Source organism: Cutaneotrichosporon oleaginosum (genome assembly GCF_008065305.1).
Source record: "Cutaneotrichosporon oleaginosum strain ATCC 20508 chromosome Unknown ATCC20508_contig05, whole genome shotgun sequence".
Taxonomy (NCBI): domain Eukaryota; kingdom Fungi; phylum Basidiomycota; class Tremellomycetes; order Trichosporonales; family Trichosporonaceae; genus Cutaneotrichosporon; species Cutaneotrichosporon oleaginosum.
In genome coordinates, this window is record NW_027072174.1 from 2,045,055 (window position 1) to 2,063,970 (window position 18,916).

The following is an 18,916-nucleotide window of genomic DNA, read 5'->3' on the forward strand; positions in this document are numbered from 1 at the left end:
GCTGCTGGCCGTCACGGTCATTATGTGGTGTCTACTTCCCGGACTTGTATTCGTCCCCGTCTCGCATGAATGCCTCCTGACTGGTGGCGGTGTGGTGGGAGCCCGTTTGACTCTACCATGGCGGCAGCACTACCACAGGTGGCGTGTGTCTCGCTGCGCTCATCGCATAGAATGCACGCTGCGCGAATCCGACGATCTTCGGCCCGCCCGTGGCGGCGGAAGCTTGAGGAACTGGACGTGGCCGTCCTCGCTCCCGAAGATGACCTGCGGGCGGTACAGGAAGTTGCGGTATGGCGCCATAGGCTGTGGCGGCATGCCATATTGCTGGGGCATGTGCGGGCGCAGTGGCTGCTGGAAGTTCTGCGGGTACGCATACGGCCCTTGGGGCTGCGGCTGGGGCTGCCCATAGCTGCCGCCCATCGGAGGACGATACATGCCCTGCTGAGGGTGCGGGTACATGGGTTGCCGATTCTGGAGCATGGGCATGGGTGCGTTGACGGTCGAGGGCGGCATGTCGGCGAACAGGCAGGAGATGTTGGAGCCTGGGATGATCTGGACGAGGTGGCCAGACTCGACGGACCGCACTTCGATGAACGTTGGCTCGAATGCGATGACGTAGGGGTACTGCAGAGCTGGGGTTAGTACGAAGCAACCACGAGCTGTACTCACCAAACGACGTTGGAGAACCCTCCCAGATAATCGCCCACTTGGGACGCGCACGCCAACCATTCTTGTTGACATAGAAGGCAAACTCGTCGTAGCACAGCAAAAAGTCACCCTCGATGCGGTAGATGGCCATGGGTCGCACGCCGTCGCGCTTGAGGACAAAGTCAAGCGAAGGATCGGATGGGTCGAGCAGCGACTGCATGTCCAGTGTCTCGAGGTCGACGATCTCGAAGCCCTTCTGACACCCGACGCACAGCTTCGTCTTGAGGAAGTAGACGGAAAAGCTTTCAAGCGGGATGTAGAACTCCTTGAACACCTTGAGGGTGTCCTGAGAGTTGTTCAGGCGGCCCATAAAGCCGCGGTGCGGCTTCTTGCCACGCATCGACTGATCCCGATCCACTGGCTCGAGTACCTTGATCGTACTGCTGAGCGGGCTGCTCTTGACAACGGCGACCAAGGTGCGCCCGAGGCAGATGCCCGACTTGAAGAAGCTGGTGTGACTTGAGATACGCTTGCCCCGCCTCAACGCCTCATTCGGGTCATTAGGATCCAAACAGTCGAGGGGGAACGTCGTCACTGAGCGCTCGTGCAGGACGATCAGCAGCTGCAGCTCCTCAATGACGTCGACCTGCGTCACGTCTGTCATGTTGATGACCTTGACGGGCTCGCGCAAGTTGGGGTCGCGGAGATTGGAGAAGTAAACACCCTCGTCGGTACCGTAAATCATGCGGTTTCCGTTGTCGTACGGGCTGAGGCAGTTGATTCGACGCAATCCCTGGAAGAAGCCCTCGGTGATAGTCTCGCTGTGGAAAATAGTGGAGCGATCGCGGATGGCCTGCTGCTGCTTCTCGATGCTCTCGACCCACTTCTTGCGGCTCACGTACGTGTCCACCCATAGCTGCAGCTGGTAACCCTTGCGGCCGAGGTGAGTGATCGTGACCGAGAAGCCATGCTTGCTTTCTGGTTTAGGTGGCACATGTGCTGGCTGCGACGGGGTCGCTTTGCTGCCAGCCCGCGCGATGAGCTTCGCGCGACCGGTCGTCGAAAGCTTCGTAGAGTTGTAATTGTCCTCGGGCGTCTGGAGCACCAGCAACTCGAGCGGAATCGGTCGCCGGTACACTTTGTATTGCTCTGACGTCTTGTTGATCCACTTGGACTTGACGAGCAAGAACGCATGGTCAAACAGGAACGCTAGCAAATCGGCGTTCTCGCCCTGCGTGCCGCCGCGGCGCTTCATCGGACCCTTGTGGATCAATTCTCGGTTCTTGTCGCGCAGACGCAGGTCCTGCCATGTCAACCTCGTACTACATTGTCGCACTCACAATGTTCTCCTGGGGCCGGAACACGAGCTGGGACTCAAGCTGTGCCAACTCGAAAATGTTCTCCGACTTGCCACTCTCCTCGTTAACCTTGGCCAGGAACGAGCGGATCATTTTGACAACCTCGGGTAAGTCCGTCTTGTCGGGGTGGTCATCAGGCGTGTATTTGAGGACCGCCTCGAGCAGGAGCGGATAACGTCCAAGACGTGTTGTCGGCTTGGTGAGGTAACCGTTCAGTTCGAGCTTGTGTGACTCGGGTTTGCGTTCCGTCTCGTCCACAAACTTCTGGAAAGCCGGGTTCGAAGTCTTCTGCTTCTCAAACTCGTACTTGCCAAATAGCTGGTGTGCGCCGTACACAACAAATGGCTCGAACCGCGGCACGCACTCGAGGAAGATGTCGCCGATCGACTGCACCACGGGCTGCTGCTTTTGTCGTTTGGTCAGGCGCTCGGCAAGTACGTGGTTGACCTTGAGCACGTCGAGGAAATTCCAGAAAACTTGTCTGATGAACTCTTCTCGCTCCGACAGCGGAAGAACGTCCTCTGTCCTCAATGGCTTGACCCAGCAGTCGCGCATGTACTCGAGACCACGCACAAAGTCACGCTCGGTGTAAATGACTTCGTTGATAGCCTCTTGGCGCTTCTTCTCACGGTCGTCGACACTGTCAAGAATCTCCTGCGACACCGAGTGGATCCACAGGGTTCCCGTCTCCTTTACGTCGTCGAGCACAGTCTCCTCCTGGATCTTGCGCTGCAGACCGGGGTGGGCCGACTTGACGTTGAGGCGCTTCATCTGCTCCAGCCGGCGGGGACAGTTGATCGAGTAACACAGCTGCTCGCGCGAACATGTTGGCGAGTAACAATCGGTGAGGAGTGTGAAGACACCGTTCGGCAGATCGTCGTCGTCGCTGTCGTCTCCAATGGCCGCCCCGGAAACAGCCAGACCAGGCTTGGGTGTGGAGCCGCTGCCGAACAGCGAGTTCTGCGAGTCAGACGCCTGCACGGGCGAGTCGAGTATGTTCTGGCGGTACGGATTTCGTATCGTGCCACTACCTTGCGAAGGTGGGCGAGTGGCCAGCCCCAAGTGGTCCGACGAGGGGCTGTCCATGACGGCAGAGTCGTTCATGAATGGCGCGACTAAGCGCTCCTTGAACTGGTACACCTCCTTGTCTGTGTCGCGCAGACGGTGGGCATAGGTGACGTCGTGGAAGAACTTTTGCGCGTCGAGAGCTCGGCCGAGCAGAAGAGCTACATTGCGGTCTGGCGTCTTGATGATCTGCGCGATGACGGAGACTGCGAGGCGACCGTCGAAGGCGTCCTTGTAAGCGATGCCATCCTTGATGATCTCGTGTGGGTGGATAAGTTGACGGAACGCCTCGGCGACGTTGGACAGCAATGCCGGCGTGACATTGCCGGTGAGCACTGCCTTCCGCGGCACAGACTGGTGCCGTACCAGCGAGCGCGACGTGATGGGTGATATCTCGCTGCCGTACATGCCTGACCTTGTCCGGGAATTAGAGTCGACTGTTGACGTGGACGAGCGCACGGCGCTGACAATGTCGCGTCGATTCACGCCGCTCCCAGAGAACGAGAGGGCGCGATGATCATAAACAGATGAGGCGGCTCCAGGGGGCAAAGGCGAGTCGGTGGCAGAGCCGGGCAGGGGAAGAGAGTGGGTAGACTCCATCGACTTGCGAACGGACAGTCTGTGGAAACTGCCGTAGCCGTTGTCTGATCCCGTTGGTGTTGACGGCGACTGCAACGGCGAATCTGGGACATCAAAATTGTTGATCTGTGAAAAGGGACTGCGAAAGTTAGCGTCATGTCGTGTGAACGTGTGATTCGAGGTGGAGGCGGCGTCGTGTCACTGTGCAGAAAAACTCACGCCACTCTCTGAGTGTATACCGAGCTGGAGATCGACGAGTCAGATGGCTGGCGCATGTGCATCGAGCGCGGAGCTGAGGCTGTGCTCGAGGACGACATGTGTCTAGATCCCGATGGACGTGGGGGGTAGTCATTTCCTTGGATCAGCACATGGTGTCACAGTGACGCGATGTGTGTGTGTGTGAGAGCGTCGCGTGCGCGCCGCGCGGGGGCGAGCGCGCACAAGGCGCAGGAACTCACCACTACTAAAATAGTCATCGGTGCCCGATGATTCCCGCGGCCCACCAGAATTGCGCGGCAAGCCGGACATGTCGCCATAGGGCGTCCCACGGTCGCTGTTGAGGTCGACAGCGCTCATTGCGCGCTGGTAGTCTGGTGGCGGCGATGGGGCGCGCAAGTCAGACCCAGGGGCCTCCGGGAAAGGTAAGAGTGTGGATCCGCCGAGCGTCGGCGAAGGTATCTTTACGCTTATCCTGCCCGGGCCGGTCTGGTGGTGTAGCGAGAGAGAGCGCGGAGGTACATTAGTGACCGTTGCGGAACTGGAACCTGATGTAGCAGACACGCTGCGCGGTTGGGGGACTTGTGGGACGGGCATCGGGGTGAATCCCACCTCTTCGCGGGACGACGAGATGTGAGGCAATCGCTCGGGCCTCTCAGGCCTGCCATAACCATTGTACTGAGCGCCGCCGTTGGGCCTTGGCTGCTGGTCAAAGCCTCCACCTGGTGGGGGGACTGGTGGGCGCTGGTTTTGAACGAGCGAGTGGCGTCTAGTGGGTACACTTGCCTGTTGAAGTTGAACTGGAGGCTCCCCCTGCGCACGGGTCAATTTGCGTTCACGCGCGCGGTTCACAACACAGAGACACATACCTGGTAAGCGCTTGGGGCGGCACGCGACGGGACCAACGTGGGGCCGAACCCGTTCTGCGGCGAGTCATACATGGCGACGCCATCGTACGGCGATGGCTGAGGTGGACCTTGTTGCGAGTATCGGTCGTGCATGGAGCGGTGTGAAACTTGTCGGTGCGGAGGCCGATGTTGTCCCTGCTGCTGAGGATATGGCGGGCGTGCGGCCATGCCCTGCGCAAACTGGCCTGGTGGGAAGCTTGGAACAGCGGGATTGGGATTTGCAGGAGGAAAGCCAGGTTGCGCTGGGTTCATCATTGGGGCGTTGTAACCGCTGGGATAACCTGACGGCCTTCCCATGCCCGGGTGGCCGGGGGGGCCACCGAGGTGGTGAGCGCCAGAGGGGCGGCCAAAGATGTTCTCAAACACCTCGTTGCGAGTACCAGAGTTGGGCGGGCGAGCCGGATATCCCGGTTGAGGTTGGGAGGGGCGCGCGCGCGGCCCTCCTGGTGCCATGGTGGGACGTCAGCGCGCGAGCTGGATGTGTTGGGCGCGGGATGTGTGTGTGTTTGAGTGGACGGAGGGGACAAGCGCGCGCGCGTCGAAGCAATGAGGGCAGGGAGTTATAGCGCGCTGGACGGAGAATAGGTAATGTGTGTGTGTGAAGGGGGGGGGGGGGGGGGGGGGGGGGTTGAGCGTGGAGGCGAGTCCACGGGTGCGTGCCGACAGTGCTGGATAGACGGCGAGGGATGGGGAGGGAATGTAGTCGAGAAGGCGGGTTGATACAATACCGGGGTTGAATCTTGGCTCCTGGTTGTTGGTGTTTGCGTTCACGACGTGTCGACGTCGAGAGAGTCCGCTTGGCAGATGCAAAGCTAGAGGGCGTTTGTTATGGGTGTGGGTTGACGTGCAGCGATCGGACGCGAGTAGTGGGCGATGGCCGATGGGCTGTTGTCCTGGGGCTGCTGTGGCCGTGACTGTGGGCGTGGGCGTGTTAGAGAGGCAGCGAGCGAGGCAACGAGGCGATGAGGCTGGAGAGGGCTGCGAGTTTGTGATGGAGGAGTGAGAAGAGGACGAGGAAAGAGGAGATGAGAGGAGGGAGGAGAAGGTGGACGGCGGCACGGGCACCGCCGTCAACGGAGATGGGGATGGATGGAGAGGTGGCGCGAGGGGGAGTGCATGCGTTGATGGCGTCGGAGGGAGGAGGGACGGAGGAGGGACGGAGGATGATGGCGAGATGGAGGAGGATGAGAAAGAGAGATGAGAGAGATGGATGATGATGAGGACGGACGAGGAAGGAGCCAACGACTGGTGTGAGACCGAGCCAGGGCCCACCCAGTGCGCCTCCTCCCCTCCGTCTCCTTCAATTTGCTTCCGCCCTCCCTCGGACCAATCCGTGCCTCCCCCCTCCCCTCTCCTCCCCTTGTGGCATGGTGCCATACCGCCGTCGATCACCATCCATCATTAAAGCTAATACTACTACTACTCATCCTCTCTCCTCTACAAGGCCTATGCATTCCGGTGCTGCAGCATCTCCACATACTCACGCGGTGGTCGAGGCGCAAGTGGCGGCGGCGGTCCGTCCGGCAGCGCAGACATCATTCGCTCCCGTAGCGTCATTGACCGCTGCGGTGCGCTTGCTCCCATGCTTGACCGCGACCCTCCGTGCCCTCCCTTCATCGTCGCCTCCTCGTCTCTCAATCCCCACTCCCGCATCCCACCATTCTCAGCCGACCCCGGTACCGACGCTTGTGGCCCTTGCGATGACGACGACGAACCCGAGGGTCCCAATGCACCCGCAGGGGGCGGACCGAACAGCTGGTCATATGGAATCGGCTGGTCCGATGGTGGCGGCAGTGCAGCAGCAGTAGTGAAGGAAGACGAGGGCTCGGCTGCAACTGGGGCAGACGAAGGACCAGCCTCCGCTGCTCGGGCAACCGCGCTCGTAGCCTCCTCGTACCGTTTCCGCATCATCTCCTTCTCCTGTGTTGCACTCATGTATACCGCCGGTATGTTTGATGGCCCCGTGGAGGATGACGATGCAGCGGTGGCGCCAGCTTGCTGCTGCGAGTACATCGATTGAGCTCGCTGCGGACTCGACAACGGCGACGACTGATTTGCACGGTTGACCGCGCTAGTCGCATGCTCATAACGCTTGCGCATCATCTCCTTTTCATCCGCCGCAGTCATATAAGCCGCAGGGGTTGAGGAACGATGTTGGGTATTCGATTGGGGACTTGTTTGGACAACCGAGCTAGAGGGGCCAGCGCCAGATGACGTCGCCGCGGCGCGGTTGACGGCACTTGTTGCCTCCTCAAAGCGCCGGCGCATCACCTCCTTCTCTTCAGCTGCGCTCATGTACGCCGCTGGCAATGTTGGTGATGCGGTGGAAGGGCCTCTCTGGGACTGCGGTACAGTGGAAGAATGCCCAATGCTTGAGACCTGCGCCATGGTGGATGTCTGTGGCGTTGTTGGGCTCGCTTGGGATGATGGTCCGCTGTTGGCGGCGCGGTTTACGGCGCCCGTAGCTTCCTCATACCGTTTGCGCATCATCTCCTTCTCCTCGGCTGCCGTCATGTAAGCGGCGGGGATGGTCTGAGGAGCGGCCTGGAGTGAGCCGGAATTGGCCGGTCCAGGTTGAGTGGACGTGCTGGGGATGGGCGATCCAGGGGCGGCCGCGCGATTGACGGCATTGGTGGCCTCCTCGTATCGCTTGCGCATCAAAGCCTTCTCTTCTGCAGCAGACATGTACGCCTGCTGCATCTGCGGAGACCTGGGCGACGCCTGAGACGACGCTCCGGGGCTCGGGACAGTGGCAGCGGTTACGCTCACCGATCTGTTGCCCCTGGCCCTTTCCTCAGACTGCCTCCTCGTCGCGTCTCCCTCGGCACCCGTGCCAGTGAACTGCTGCTGAACGCTGTGTGGACTCTGGGTGGACGATGGCGGCGGCGAGTGCCCGTTAGGTAGAGCAGAGTAGCGCGAAACGCCAGCCTGGGCTTCCTCGTACCGCTGTCGCATAAGGTCTTTTTCCTGGGTCGCAGTCATATACGCAGCCGGTGATGATCTTCGGCTCAACGGGGCGGGAGCTTTGTCGGTCGACGGGCCAGGTGAGCTAGATGAGGCGAAAAGCGCCTCATACGGGATAGGGTCCTCCGATGGCGGCGCCGGGGCGGCCGAGCCGTTGGTCTGGACGGGAGGGCTCGGAGCTGTCAAAACTCTGATGGTTTGATGTGGCTGGTGGCCCGAGTGTATCGACTGCGGGCTGTCGTGCAAGGGCGACTGGGCCTGTATATTCCGAATCGGAGTAGCCGACTGGGGCGGCGGCGTGTACTCTGGTGGTGCGGTAGAGCCGTCTGCCTCCATTCCGATACTAGACAAAACCGTACCATGCATGGCCTGAGTGTTGGCGGCGCGGTTTCGAGCTTCCTCATAGAGGCGCCGCTTTTCGTTGGCGGCTGTACTCCATCCCGGTGCCGCCCGCGTCGGAGTGGAGTTGACGCTCTCGGGCCGCGCCGTATGCTGGTTGACCGAGGTGTCATCCACCGTTGTCATGGTTGTAGTAGGCGAGGACGAGTGAACAGTGCGGTCGACGGCTGCCAAGTTCCATTGCCCAAACGTGCCAGTGCCCGGTGAGGCGGCGGAGAAGCGATTATTGGAAATCTCAGATTGTGGGCGCTCATACAGAGACTCCTCCTCCAACGGGCCAAAGGCGGCGTCGGAAACGCGGTGCGGAGGAGTGGACGGATAGTTCTGACTAAGGCGCGCGGGCATGGTCGCGACGTTGCGCTCGGGGATGGGGCCATGGTCCGTGAACGTGGTTGTAGTGGTGGTCGTTGTGCCAGATGAAGTTCGTCGCCATTCTGTTTGCCGCGGCACGAAGCCTTGCATTGGCCACTGTTGCCCAACAGGAATCTGAGGCTGATAGGCATTGGGCTGCTGCTGCTGCTGCTGTTGATATGGCGGCTGCTGCTCAAATGGTGTCTGCAGCTGCTGCTGATGATCGGCAGGTTGCTGCTGTTGTTGGTAAGGCGGTTGCTGCTGTTGGTAAGGCGGTTGCTGCTGCTGGTAAGGCGGCTGCTGGTACGTCAGCGGCGGCACCTGGTATCCTTGCTGGAGCGGCGGCAGGGGGGGCGGCGGGGACGGCGTGTTGAACACCTTTGGTGGCGGGTTCATTGATAGGGGCCTAAAGTATGACGAGGGCTCAGCGGTGAGGAAGCCGTCGGCTGACATGCTTGTTTGGTGACCTCGAAGCGGCGGAGTGAGAGCGGGGTGGTGGTTGTCCTGTGACCCCGTCTTCGAGCTACCCGTCACGGAACCCGGGATGGATGAGGAGGGCTGATGGCCGGTGCCCGGTGGGGGTCTAGGGCAGAGACCTTGCACGAAGCCAATTTCTCTATGCGTCAGCGGGCTGATGAAGGGAAAGGAGAGGGGGGGGGGGGGGGGGGGGGAGAACTCACTTGACTGCGGTCTGCGCGGAGGAGCGCGCGAACGTCCCAATAATACATTGAAGGCCGCCGAGAAGGACCTTGCTTGGTCCGCCGTCACATGTGGCCTCGACGACGAGCTCGTATTCGACTTGAAACTCTTTGGCGCCGCGCACAGTCAATAGTTGCCTGTCCTGGGGCACAACGAGATCGAGTCTTGCGCCGCGCTCGCCGCCCGGGATCACCTGGCCGTCGGCGACGACGCGGGTGGTGCACACGGGCTGCCGCCTGATGACTGGGGGTGAGGGGGGCTTAGCCTTCTTCTTGGGGTCTGGTTTGGGTGGATGAACGGTGAGTATCTCGACGAGGGCCATCTCAAAGCCTTTGAGACGGAATTGATTCTGCGCCTCGCTCTTCATTGTAGCGGTCACGACGATGCGGTCGCCAGGTCCAAAGGCTTGGATCGGCCTGTCGACGACGAGGCTCACGGCGCCGTTGAGAGCACTGGCAGTCCGCTGCTCGAGCTGGTTGTAGGCGGGCCAGGCGCTGGCCAGCTCATACTTGATAATGCTAATGGGCTCATTGACCGTGGCGATGGAGGACGAGTCCTTCTTGAAGAGACCACCCTTTCCTTTGTAACAGACGGCGGCAATGAGCTCGTATGAGATCTTGCACCCCCTCAGCTCGGTGGTGGGAGGGGCATCGCCTGGGAACGGAATGCAAAAGCGAAAGTCGGCGGTGCTGAGCGTGTCGAACTCCTTGCCCTCGGGAGGCTTCCACAGCAGATGGGGGGAGCCGACGTGGACGGTTGAGCTCTGGCCTGAGCCTTTGCCGATAACGCTGGAGGGTACGCTCTCATGCTTCCTGATCTCGACGCGAACCCATTTGGCCTTGACGGCCGAGGTGCGGACCTCGACTGTGCCCTGTACGGTGGCGGCGGGGCGACCACCGCCGGGGATGATACCTGGGTAGCTCTGGACGAAGGGGAGATGGGGTGGAGCGCGGAGGAGGAGGCGCACGGGGCCCGCGTTCTGGCCGGTCATGGAGGAGAGGAGGGGGGAGAGGGGAGGGGCAGGGAGGGTGGGAGAGAGGGAGAGAGAGGAAAGGAGAGGAGAGGGGGAGGGGGAGGGGTGTGTGGGTGTGTGGGTGTGGGAGTGTCGGAGAGAGAGACTAGTGCTGCAAGAAGGGTATGATGGATGCAAGATGAAGAGGAGGATGGAGAGGATGATGAGGAGGATGATGAGAATGGCGAAATGACACCCACCACCCCACTGGCCTCTGCGCCTGGACCCCTCGTCACTTTGGTTCCATCGTCATCGCCTTGCGGACAACCGTCGTCAAGGCACCCCCCTCACGACCTCACTCTCACTCTCCGTCGCTCATCATCACTCACCATCGCTCATCATCACCTCGCTCCACTTGATCGATGCATGTCTGAAGCCCCCTCGCAAAACGCCGCCTCCCGCCGTTCGACGTAGAGAATACCTCGTCGATCACCGATATGATCAGTTGGGCCCAAGTGCCCTCCACGGCGACGAGTACGCAACTCGACAAGCAAAACAACGTATTCCTCTGCTCAATCGACTCGCTGTTGAGTTTATAAATCCTGATAGTGTGGAGAGTGCCCAATGCCGGTGGTGAGAAGCCTCCTGACACCCAACGCGCACCCCGCACAGGCGCACCCTCGATCCGACTCCCGACCAGTGCCGCGAAGCACAGCGCGCAGCACGCACAGGCGTGTTGCCCTCGCCTGTGATGTGGCCCGATACGCGAAGCGCGTCGCACTTGGGTCGCTGGTCGCTCCCTTGGCCTCATTGCTCGCTTCAGCGTTGGGGATGGTGGATGGATGGAGTGGGAGGAGGAGCGAATAAGCGTCGACGCGACTACTTTTCGTGCCTGTAATGTTGAGAAATCATCACAACACCCCTGTCGTCAGTCTCAACCCCTCACTGGAGCGACCCTTTGCTTCCTACCGCAATGCATGCATGGCTCCGTGCGACGCGGAGGAACATAGGATCGTGTACACAAACAAGTCCAGACGAGGCCTGCAGAGGGGGGGGGGGGGGGGGGCATGCGAGATGTGGTTCGACGTCGAGGGCGGGATCAAATCAGTGGGGCCAGGCGATGTCAACAAGCCTTCGCAAACACCCCTCACATTCGTCTTGATCCTCATCTTGATCGCGACCTCTCGCATCTCCATCGCCATCACTCGCACCTCAAGACATGATTCAAAACCGTACGCCATCGCCATCCACTCCGCCTCAGTTGACACCAGCTTCACTCCCCAAACCAGCGCCAATGACCTACGGTCCACCCCCCCACGGCTACCCAGCCTCCTCGCAGCCCTCCGGCGCCCAGCCTCAGCAATACTCGTACGCGACTCCGCCGCATCCCTCACAGCCTCCTCTTCATCCCCAATACGCTCCCCAACACCCGCAACCTCCTCCTCAGCACCCCCAGCTACCCCAGCACCCCCAACACCCCCAGCACCCCCAGCATCACGCTCACTATCATCCTCAACATCAACAGCAGTACCACTCCACACATCACTACCACCACCAGCAGCAGCAGCCATACCCTCTCCAGCCCCAACACACCAACACGTACGCACCACAGCCCCTACAACCCCAACCTACCTCGTTCTCCTTCCAGCCCCCAGCGCCTCCGCCGAACCCCCTCGCCATTCCCGCCCCCATCCAGCGCGTCGAGTACCAGGGACCCGTCTTCAAGACTTTCCAAGAGCGCAAGCGGGAGCGCGAGGCGGCGCTGAGGGCTGCCGCAGGTACGCCGCCTCCTACTCCGCCTGCTCGGCCCAATGCACCTCTCCCGCCGTCACCCGCGTCTCCAGCCCACGGCTATCAGCAACCCACTCATCAGCAGGGCGTGCCGACGCCGCTGCGCCAGGCTGCGCTCCCGTATTCCAGTCAGCACCCGCTGCCGTCATCGCCTACCCCATCGCGAAGCGCCTCGCCTGCCCCGTACTCGATTGCGCCTGGCCAGATGAGCGGAGCGTCGCCTGCCGCAATAGCGATGATGGCGCGTGGCGGTGTCGGAGGCGGACGGCCACTTCCCCCTCCCAGGATGCAGCCTCAAATGACCGGGATGTCGACTAACGTTCCGCCCTCACCGTCTCCGCGCAGCAACTCGCCAGCGCAGATACAGAAGCCAGCCTCAGCTTCTACAGCGCCGCCACTCTCACGGATGGTGCCACGCTCAGCGCTACCAGCCCCGCCTGCGCCACCACAGATCATCGTTCCAAGTTCGCGGGGCCCAACCTCCCCTACACCGCCTGCGATCGTGGTCCCCGACAGCCAGCCAACACGCACCACGTCGGCTCCGCCCGTCCCCGTCGTCACCCCAACCTCGCCCTCGCCGCCGATCGTACCGATCCCGCCGCAGGTGGACTCGCCCGTGACCTCGACACCGCCCATCTCGCCCGTCACGCGCATGCTTCCGCGCCCGAAGCCAACTGAGGCCCTAGTCGAGCGCTCCGACACCATCTCCTCCGTCAAATCCCTGGACCGCGGCGTAGGCATGAAGCGCGCGCTGCCGCGTCCGCCCGTCGGCGTGTCTCCCAGCAAGTCTCTGGACCGCGGGCCTGCGCCGCGCGAAAGATCGGGGCTGCGACGCTCATCACCCATCCAAGAGGAGAGCGCGGAGCAGCTCGCGCACCGCATGGCGGCCGTGAGTGTCGGCGGCGTCGTGCCGAGTCGCGTACCGCGACGAGGCATGCCGAGCCACAGTACCACTGTCGCGTCGCCGCCCAGCGGGCCGATCCAGGTCGGCGATGTGATTCCCAGCATTGTGCCGCCAGCCGTGCCTACGATATCTGTCGGTTCTCCGCCCACCACCACCCCCATCCCTTCCATCAGTGTGGGCTCTCCGCCAGCTGTGCCAACGATCTCGGTCGGCTCGCCACCTACGATCCACACCCCCAGCCCCAGCATCAGCGTGGCGTCTCCGCCAATCGTGCCCACAATCTCCGTCGGCTCGCCCCCGACCACCAACACTCCCATTCCGTCCATCAGCGTCGGCTCGCCACCCACACCCTCAACGCCCACGATCACCGTCGCACCTCTTCCCGCCGGGCCATCAATCATCGTCGACGCCAGCCCTCGCCTCCCGCCGCCCAGCCCGCCCGGTGTCGCCTTCTCGGGCGTGCCCACGATCGAAGTCGAATCGGGCGACACGCGTGACGCGAACACCCGCGGCCCGAGCCGGATCGAGCCGACAGCCGCCATCCTCTGCGCGGGCTGCACACACCCGATCATCGGCCGCATCGTAAGCGCCATGGGGCGGCGGTGGCACCCCCCCTGCTTCCAGTGCGGGGAGTGCGGCGGCGCGCTCGAACACGTCAGCGCATACGAGCACGACGGCAAGCCCTACTGCCACCTCGACTACCACGACGTAAGTCCCGCTTGGGCGCACTAACGGCAGCGCTTCGCGCACAAGTGCCACCACTGCCGGACGCCGATTGTCGACGCGCGCTTCATCACGCTCGACAACGAGCTCGGCGTGCGCTATTATCACGAGCTGCACTTTTTCTGCTCCGAGTGCGGCGACCCCTTCCTCGACCCCAGCAAGAGCAGCGCCGCGGGCACAGAGCACAACGCCGAGGGCGCGGACGAGACGAGCGACTTTGTCATACACAAGGGCCATCCCTACTGCGAGCGCTGCCATGTGCGGCTGCACAAGCCGCGGTGCAAGGCGTGCCGCGCGCCGATCCCCGACGTCGCGGTCTCGGCTATGGGGGCCAAGTGGCACACGGGGTGTTTTGTGTGTGCGGTGAGTGCGGGGCGCGGACGTGGGCGCGGGCGCGGGCGCGGGCGTGGGCGTGGGCGCGGGCACGAGCGGAAGGCGACGGACACGGAGGCTGACTCCAGACTTGCACCCACCCGTTCGCGAACAACCTGTTCTTCCCGCGCGACGGCAAGGCGTACTGTACCGAGTGCTTTGAGCGGATGAACTGATAGAGTTGTACGCGCTGCAAATTGTACATTATCGGTGCATCTAGTATAAGTGCTCGGGCCCATGGGCTGGCCGGGCCTCTAGCCGGGCCTCTGCCCAGCCCGAGCGTGAGCATGAGCCTGAGCATAAGCCTGAGCTGAGCAGGTCAATCAGTCTTCTTGCCCAACAGCCCCTTTGCGCGCATAGCCTTCAAGCTCTCGTGGATGGGGTCGAGCTCGGGCATGGGATCGCGGTGGCTGTCAAACGTCTTGTCCGCCCACGTAAAGTACTGCCCGTAGTTGCAGGTGAAGTAGAGGTGGTGCAGCGTGTGGTGGGCCGGCGAGTTGATGAAGCGCTCGAGGAGGTGGCCCGAGATCATGTCGCCGTCGTGGATCAAGATCGTCCAGAACTGCACGAAGCCAAACATGCCGAGGTAGAGCAGGCGGTGCATGGGAAAGAGGTAGACGAAGATGCTGGGGTGAGCAAGCGGGACGAGCGGAGCGAGGCCCGCGACGGGAGAGGCCGCAGCGGAGAGGGCGAGCGGGGGGGGTTTCGAGTGGCGTGAAGCCCCGAGGGCCGCGACGGGTAGGCTCAAGCGGAGAGGGGAGCGCAGACGGCGTATGAGACCCGGAGACGGCAAAGTCGGAGGATCTTAGAAGGGACGCGAGGACGCACGCGCCGACGCCACACGCCCGCCGATCACGATCACGATCACGATCGCGCCACCATTCCCCACCTCCCACCTCCCACCCCCTCTCCCTCATCACTCACTGGTACGGCAGCGACTGGAGATAGCCGTCGAGCGGGTGGAACGCGAGCGCGGCGTAGGGCGTGGGGACGATCCATTTGTGGTGCGGCTTGTGGACGTGCTTGTAGACGAGTTTGTGGTGCTGGGGTTAGGGGGACATGGCAGGGGAGAGGCGAAGGGAGCGGGAGCGTGGAACAGGATGAGCATGGTACTGAGCCTGGAGGCTGGACAGGCTGCGGGGCCTTCTTCGGTGGCCGCCCCGCGTCCTCTCTGGACTATTGCCGTGGCTCGCTGTCGCCTCGCGCGCACTTTCTGGCAGCGCTTCACGCTCCCGCCGCCTCGGGCCTCGCTGCGCGAGGCACTCGGAGACTCACCTCCAACCGGTGGATCCAGTAAATCAAGAAATCCGTAAACACCAAAAACCACACTGCCGAGAAAGCAAAGTATGCCCATCCATACTCGCCGACGCGGTTATACAGCTTCGAGTGGCCGCGCACCTCGCCGAGGAACCACGGGAGGGTCATGACATCGATGACGGGGGCGGCGATGAGGGAGCTGATGATCTCCTGGCGCTTCTGGCGTGGCAGGAACTTGGGGTGGTGTTCGAGGCGGCGGTCGTACACAAAGTAGTAGGAGAGGGTGCAGAAAAGGAAGTAGAGGGCGAGGGCGGCGGAGAGGGCGATGATGAAGAGCGAGGCGAGTTGGCGGGGGATGGCGTCGCGCGCGTAGGAGGAGGTGGGGAGGGGGGAGGAGGAGGAGGAGGAGGGGGAGGGGGAGGAGAGGGTGGTGGTGTTCGAGAAGGTTATGGGGGCGGGGAAGAGGTAGGCGTACGCGGCGTCGAAGACGTACTCGTCGCAGTATTCGAGGACGAGATCCATGGTGGGCGGCGAGCGAGCGGGCGAGCCGTGGGAGGGAGGGGGAGAGGGGGAGAGGAGGGAGAGAGGGAGAGAGCGCAGGCCGGGGTGCGCTTGCGCTGGTGCTGGTTTCGAGATGCACGAAGAGCGACGATAAAGAGTGTGGACGCGAGCTGGGTGCCGGCGCAGTCAAAGTAGAGTATTTGTTGTGATCTAGAATAAAGTCGCGAGTCGTGTGGACGTTGGTGGCCGATGTGGCGCAGGTCGCAGGGACGGGTGGTACGATGCGGCACGTTCTTTGTCGCGCGCAGGGTTCGGCGCGTGGGCGGGGAGTTGGAGAAGAGTCGTCTGCGCGCAAGAGTGCAAGAGTCACAGCGCTGCGTGGATCCGCGTGGACTGGAATGGACCGGGCTCAAGGATCTCAAGGAGATTGATGACGACCAGATGAGAACGCGACCGGAGGCGTCACAACAAATGCAGCGAGGACAACAAATGCTGAATACTCGGATTAATCCGTTCCTAAACCCTCCTAATGTCGAAATTTTGGGGAGGTGGTACGATGCCGGCGCCTCGGAACCCTGGCACCCTCGCCCTGGGCGGCCGGGCGCCGGCGCGTGCCGACGTGTTTTGCCCGAGGCTGCTGGTGTCGCAGCTCGGAGCTTCATCAAGCATCAAGCAGGCTTCGACGTCGGCAGGCGTGGGGAGACGGAGGCATCGACATGGGCCGACGCTGATCTGATGCTTATCTGATACTACTAAAAAGTACAACTTGTAATGATTCTCGTTGATCGCTGCTGGGATTAACGGCCCACGCCACACCCACGCCCCCCAACCCTGCCGCCTCCACACGCGACGCGTCGTCCCACCTCACTCGCCGTCACGCGTACAAAACAAGTGCATACAGGCACATAATAACACAGAACAAGCGCACAGGTATAGGTATACTGCAGCGGCTACACGTCTATTCCTCTGCAAAGCGGATCCGCCGCTCGCGGTCCTCGCGGATCGGCTCCTCCTCGTCCTCGGGCATGTTCTCCGCCTCCACCGCGCTGAACTCGGCCATGATGTCAATCACCTGCGGCTTGCCCCGCAGGCGTCGCAGACGGCTCGTCGTCGACGTCTGGCTCGGGGTCTCTGACGCGACGCTCGCGGGCTTGCGGAGGTGCGCGGTCAGGACCTCTTCCTTCTTCAGAGGCGGGGTGGGTGGACGCGGTGCAGCGGCGGGCGCAACGTCCTCGTCCTCGTCGTACGCCGATACGTGGGTTACGGGAGGCGTCGCGACGCGCGCAGGGATGGTGTTGAGGGGTGAAGGTGGCTTGCGGCGCATTGGAGGCGGCAGATCAGACGGAGGTGTGGGGAACGCCATGCCGAGGTTCATGCCACCAAACAAACCTCCCAGGTCGTTGGGCGTGGCAGTGCCGGTGGAGCTTCCGTTGGCCCGCGGCCCGTTGAACCAGTCAACCTCAGCAGCAGGTGCAGCAGCAGGCATCTTCTCCTCAGAGCCAGTGTTGAGGTGCGCCCGGCCGAGGGAACCATTAGGAGCATTGGCCTCGCTCGCCGAGTGGCTGCGTGCCAAGGGCGCTCCCTGGATCGCATCTAGCGACGGTCGGCGGCGCTCTTCCTCGCTCCCTGCTCCGGTAGAGGCGGCGGACGGCGAAGGCAATGCGCCGCCCGCCTTCCCTCCAGCGCCGCCCTCGGCGACGGCTCTGGCATGCAGGCTGAGCTGATGCGCCAGCTCGTCGGCCGACACTCCCTTGGTCTCAAATGCTGGACGGATCGCACTGCCATACCCCAGCTCCTCGGCGTTGATCATAATCGCCGTCTTCTTGATTTGGCGGATCCACTCCTGCAACTGCCTCGTGTCCTTCATCTCAACGAGCCACTGGGTACTCGTGGCGCCGTCCTCATCGCCCCAGAGGATGCGCATCACGACAGATCGCCCGTCGGCGTCTGGCTCGTCGTCGCATAGGGCTGCTGTTGTCGATCTCGACAACCAGCGACGCTCGATCTCGACACGGCCGGCCGACTCGCCGTTGATGCCAGCGTTAGACCTCGTGCGTCGCACCGCCGACCCGACACTTGCCATGCTGGCCATGCCGCTGACAGCCTGGGCAGACTTGGAGTACACATGGATGTGTGCGACGGTGCGCTCAGTGTCGCTGCCTGGCGAGTCCTCGCTGTTGAGCGACACCTTGAACTGCGTAAAGACAAGCGTACAGGGCGACCAGCGGTTCGGGAAGGGTGAACGGGAGGCCGACGAGGTGCGCTTGGACGCCTCGGCGCTGAACACGGTAATGGGCTCGAGCGACCCGATCGTGGCAGGGAAGGGTGGAAGGATGGCGCTCGCGACATCTCCCTGGCCCCAAGACTTGTGCCCGCCGATGCTGCTTGTGGGCGAGCCCGAGGCCGGTGCGTTCTCAAGGTTGCGGAGCGAGGGGTGTAGGACAATGTGGGATCCAGCAGGAGGCTGCTTTTGCCCAGAGTGGAAGGAAGGGTCTGATGACTGGTCAAAGGAAAGTGGTCCGAGGTGTGGCACTGTCGAGTTAGGGGACGGCCCACCGTGGGGCGTGTGGGCAAAGGACGACGACACGGATGGACGCGACGCTGGGGGTGTGAGCTGTGTCTCTTGTTGTCCCCTCAATCTCCTTGCTCCTCGCACTCACAAACATTGGACCCAATCTTGCTCAGGCTCAACGTGGAGCCCATGCTGTGCGTGTCTGTGACAAAGCTGCTTCGATTGCTGTGGTCGTCTCTCCACTTGGAGCGCAGGCCCATGCCCTTGGACTTGAATGCGCCCATGATGGACCCGCGCTTGCTGCTGCTTGGCCTCTCGCGTTCGGTGAACATGTCGGCGGGGAGGTCGAGGGTGGAGCCCGAGGGCACGGGCGGAAGGGGAGGGAGGAGGTGGGTGGTGCTTGCCAAAGACGTCTTCGACGAGCTGGTGCTGGCGGAGCTCTCCTTGCGACTACGGACAAAGGAGCGGGTAGACTTTGACAGTTTGGGAAGTTTAGGTTTGCTGGCGGATGAAGAAGCCGATGCAATGGAGCGCGAGTCGAGTGGCTCTTCTGGGACTTGAATCTCGCCAATGGTCTCCATGAGATCCTCTTCAGAGCCAAAACTGAGTTCGTCCTCGAGACCAACAGAATGTGATTCGACTCCACTGCGACGAGCGCTAATGCGTCTACTTGAAGGCATTGTGAAGTCGAGTGCGTGTGTGTGCTGTTTGTTAGAG

General features: G+C 62.2%; 6 protein-coding genes across 6 annotated transcripts; 1 reads left to right on the forward strand and 5 right to left on the reverse strand.

The window, feature by feature from the left end:
- Positions 1-159: 159 nt before the first annotated feature.
- COLE_06339 (uncharacterized protein) lies at positions 160-5,227 on the reverse strand (the record flags this gene model as incomplete). The annotated part of the gene is made up of 6 exons (XM_018423155.2): positions 160-632; positions 670-1,951; positions 1,989-3,789; positions 3,870-4,005; positions 4,109-4,679; positions 4,736-5,227. 6 exons carry the CDS (start codon positions 5,225-5,227, stop codon positions 160-162), a joined length of 4,755 nt encoding a protein of 1,584 aa, XP_018278980.1.
- Positions 5,228-6,220: 993 nt separating this feature from the next.
- On the reverse strand, positions 6,221-10,178 carry COLE_06340 (uncharacterized protein; the record flags this gene model as incomplete). Its single annotated transcript, XM_018427088.2, has 2 exons — positions 6,221-9,104; positions 9,169-10,178. The coding sequence occupies 2 exons, from the start codon at positions 10,176-10,178 to the stop codon at positions 6,221-6,223; spliced, it is 3,894 nt and encodes a 1,297-aa protein (XP_018274800.1).
- Positions 10,179-10,524: 346 nt separating this feature from the next.
- On the reverse strand, positions 10,525-10,950 carry COLE_06341 (uncharacterized protein; the record flags this gene model as incomplete). The annotated part of the gene is made up of 1 exon (XM_018427153.2): positions 10,525-10,950. The coding sequence occupies one exon, from the start codon at positions 10,948-10,950 to the stop codon at positions 10,525-10,527; it is 426 nt and encodes a 141-aa protein (XP_018274799.1).
- A 1,914-nt stretch (positions 10,951-12,864) lies between these two features.
- COLE_06342 (uncharacterized protein) lies at positions 12,865-14,105 on the forward strand (the record flags this gene model as incomplete). Its single annotated transcript, XM_018421619.2, has 3 exons — positions 12,865-13,542; positions 13,573-13,920; positions 14,019-14,105. The coding sequence occupies 3 exons, from the start codon at positions 12,865-12,867 to the stop codon at positions 14,103-14,105; spliced, it is 1,113 nt and encodes a 370-aa protein (XP_018274798.1).
- Positions 14,106-14,248: 143 nt separating this feature from the next.
- Positions 14,249-15,708, reverse strand: COLE_06343 (uncharacterized protein; the record flags this gene model as incomplete). Its single annotated transcript, XM_018420015.2, has 3 exons — positions 14,249-14,555; positions 14,854-14,972; positions 15,205-15,708. 3 exons carry the CDS (start codon positions 15,706-15,708, stop codon positions 14,249-14,251), a joined length of 930 nt encoding a protein of 309 aa, XP_018274797.2.
- Positions 15,709-16,645: 937 nt separating this feature from the next.
- Positions 16,646-18,879, reverse strand: COLE_06344 (uncharacterized protein; the record flags this gene model as incomplete). The annotated part of the gene is made up of 2 exons (XM_018424215.2): positions 16,646-18,288; positions 18,348-18,879. The coding sequence occupies 2 exons, from the start codon at positions 18,877-18,879 to the stop codon at positions 16,646-16,648; spliced, it is 2,175 nt and encodes a 724-aa protein (XP_018276171.1).
- Positions 18,880-18,916: the final 37 nt, after the last annotated feature.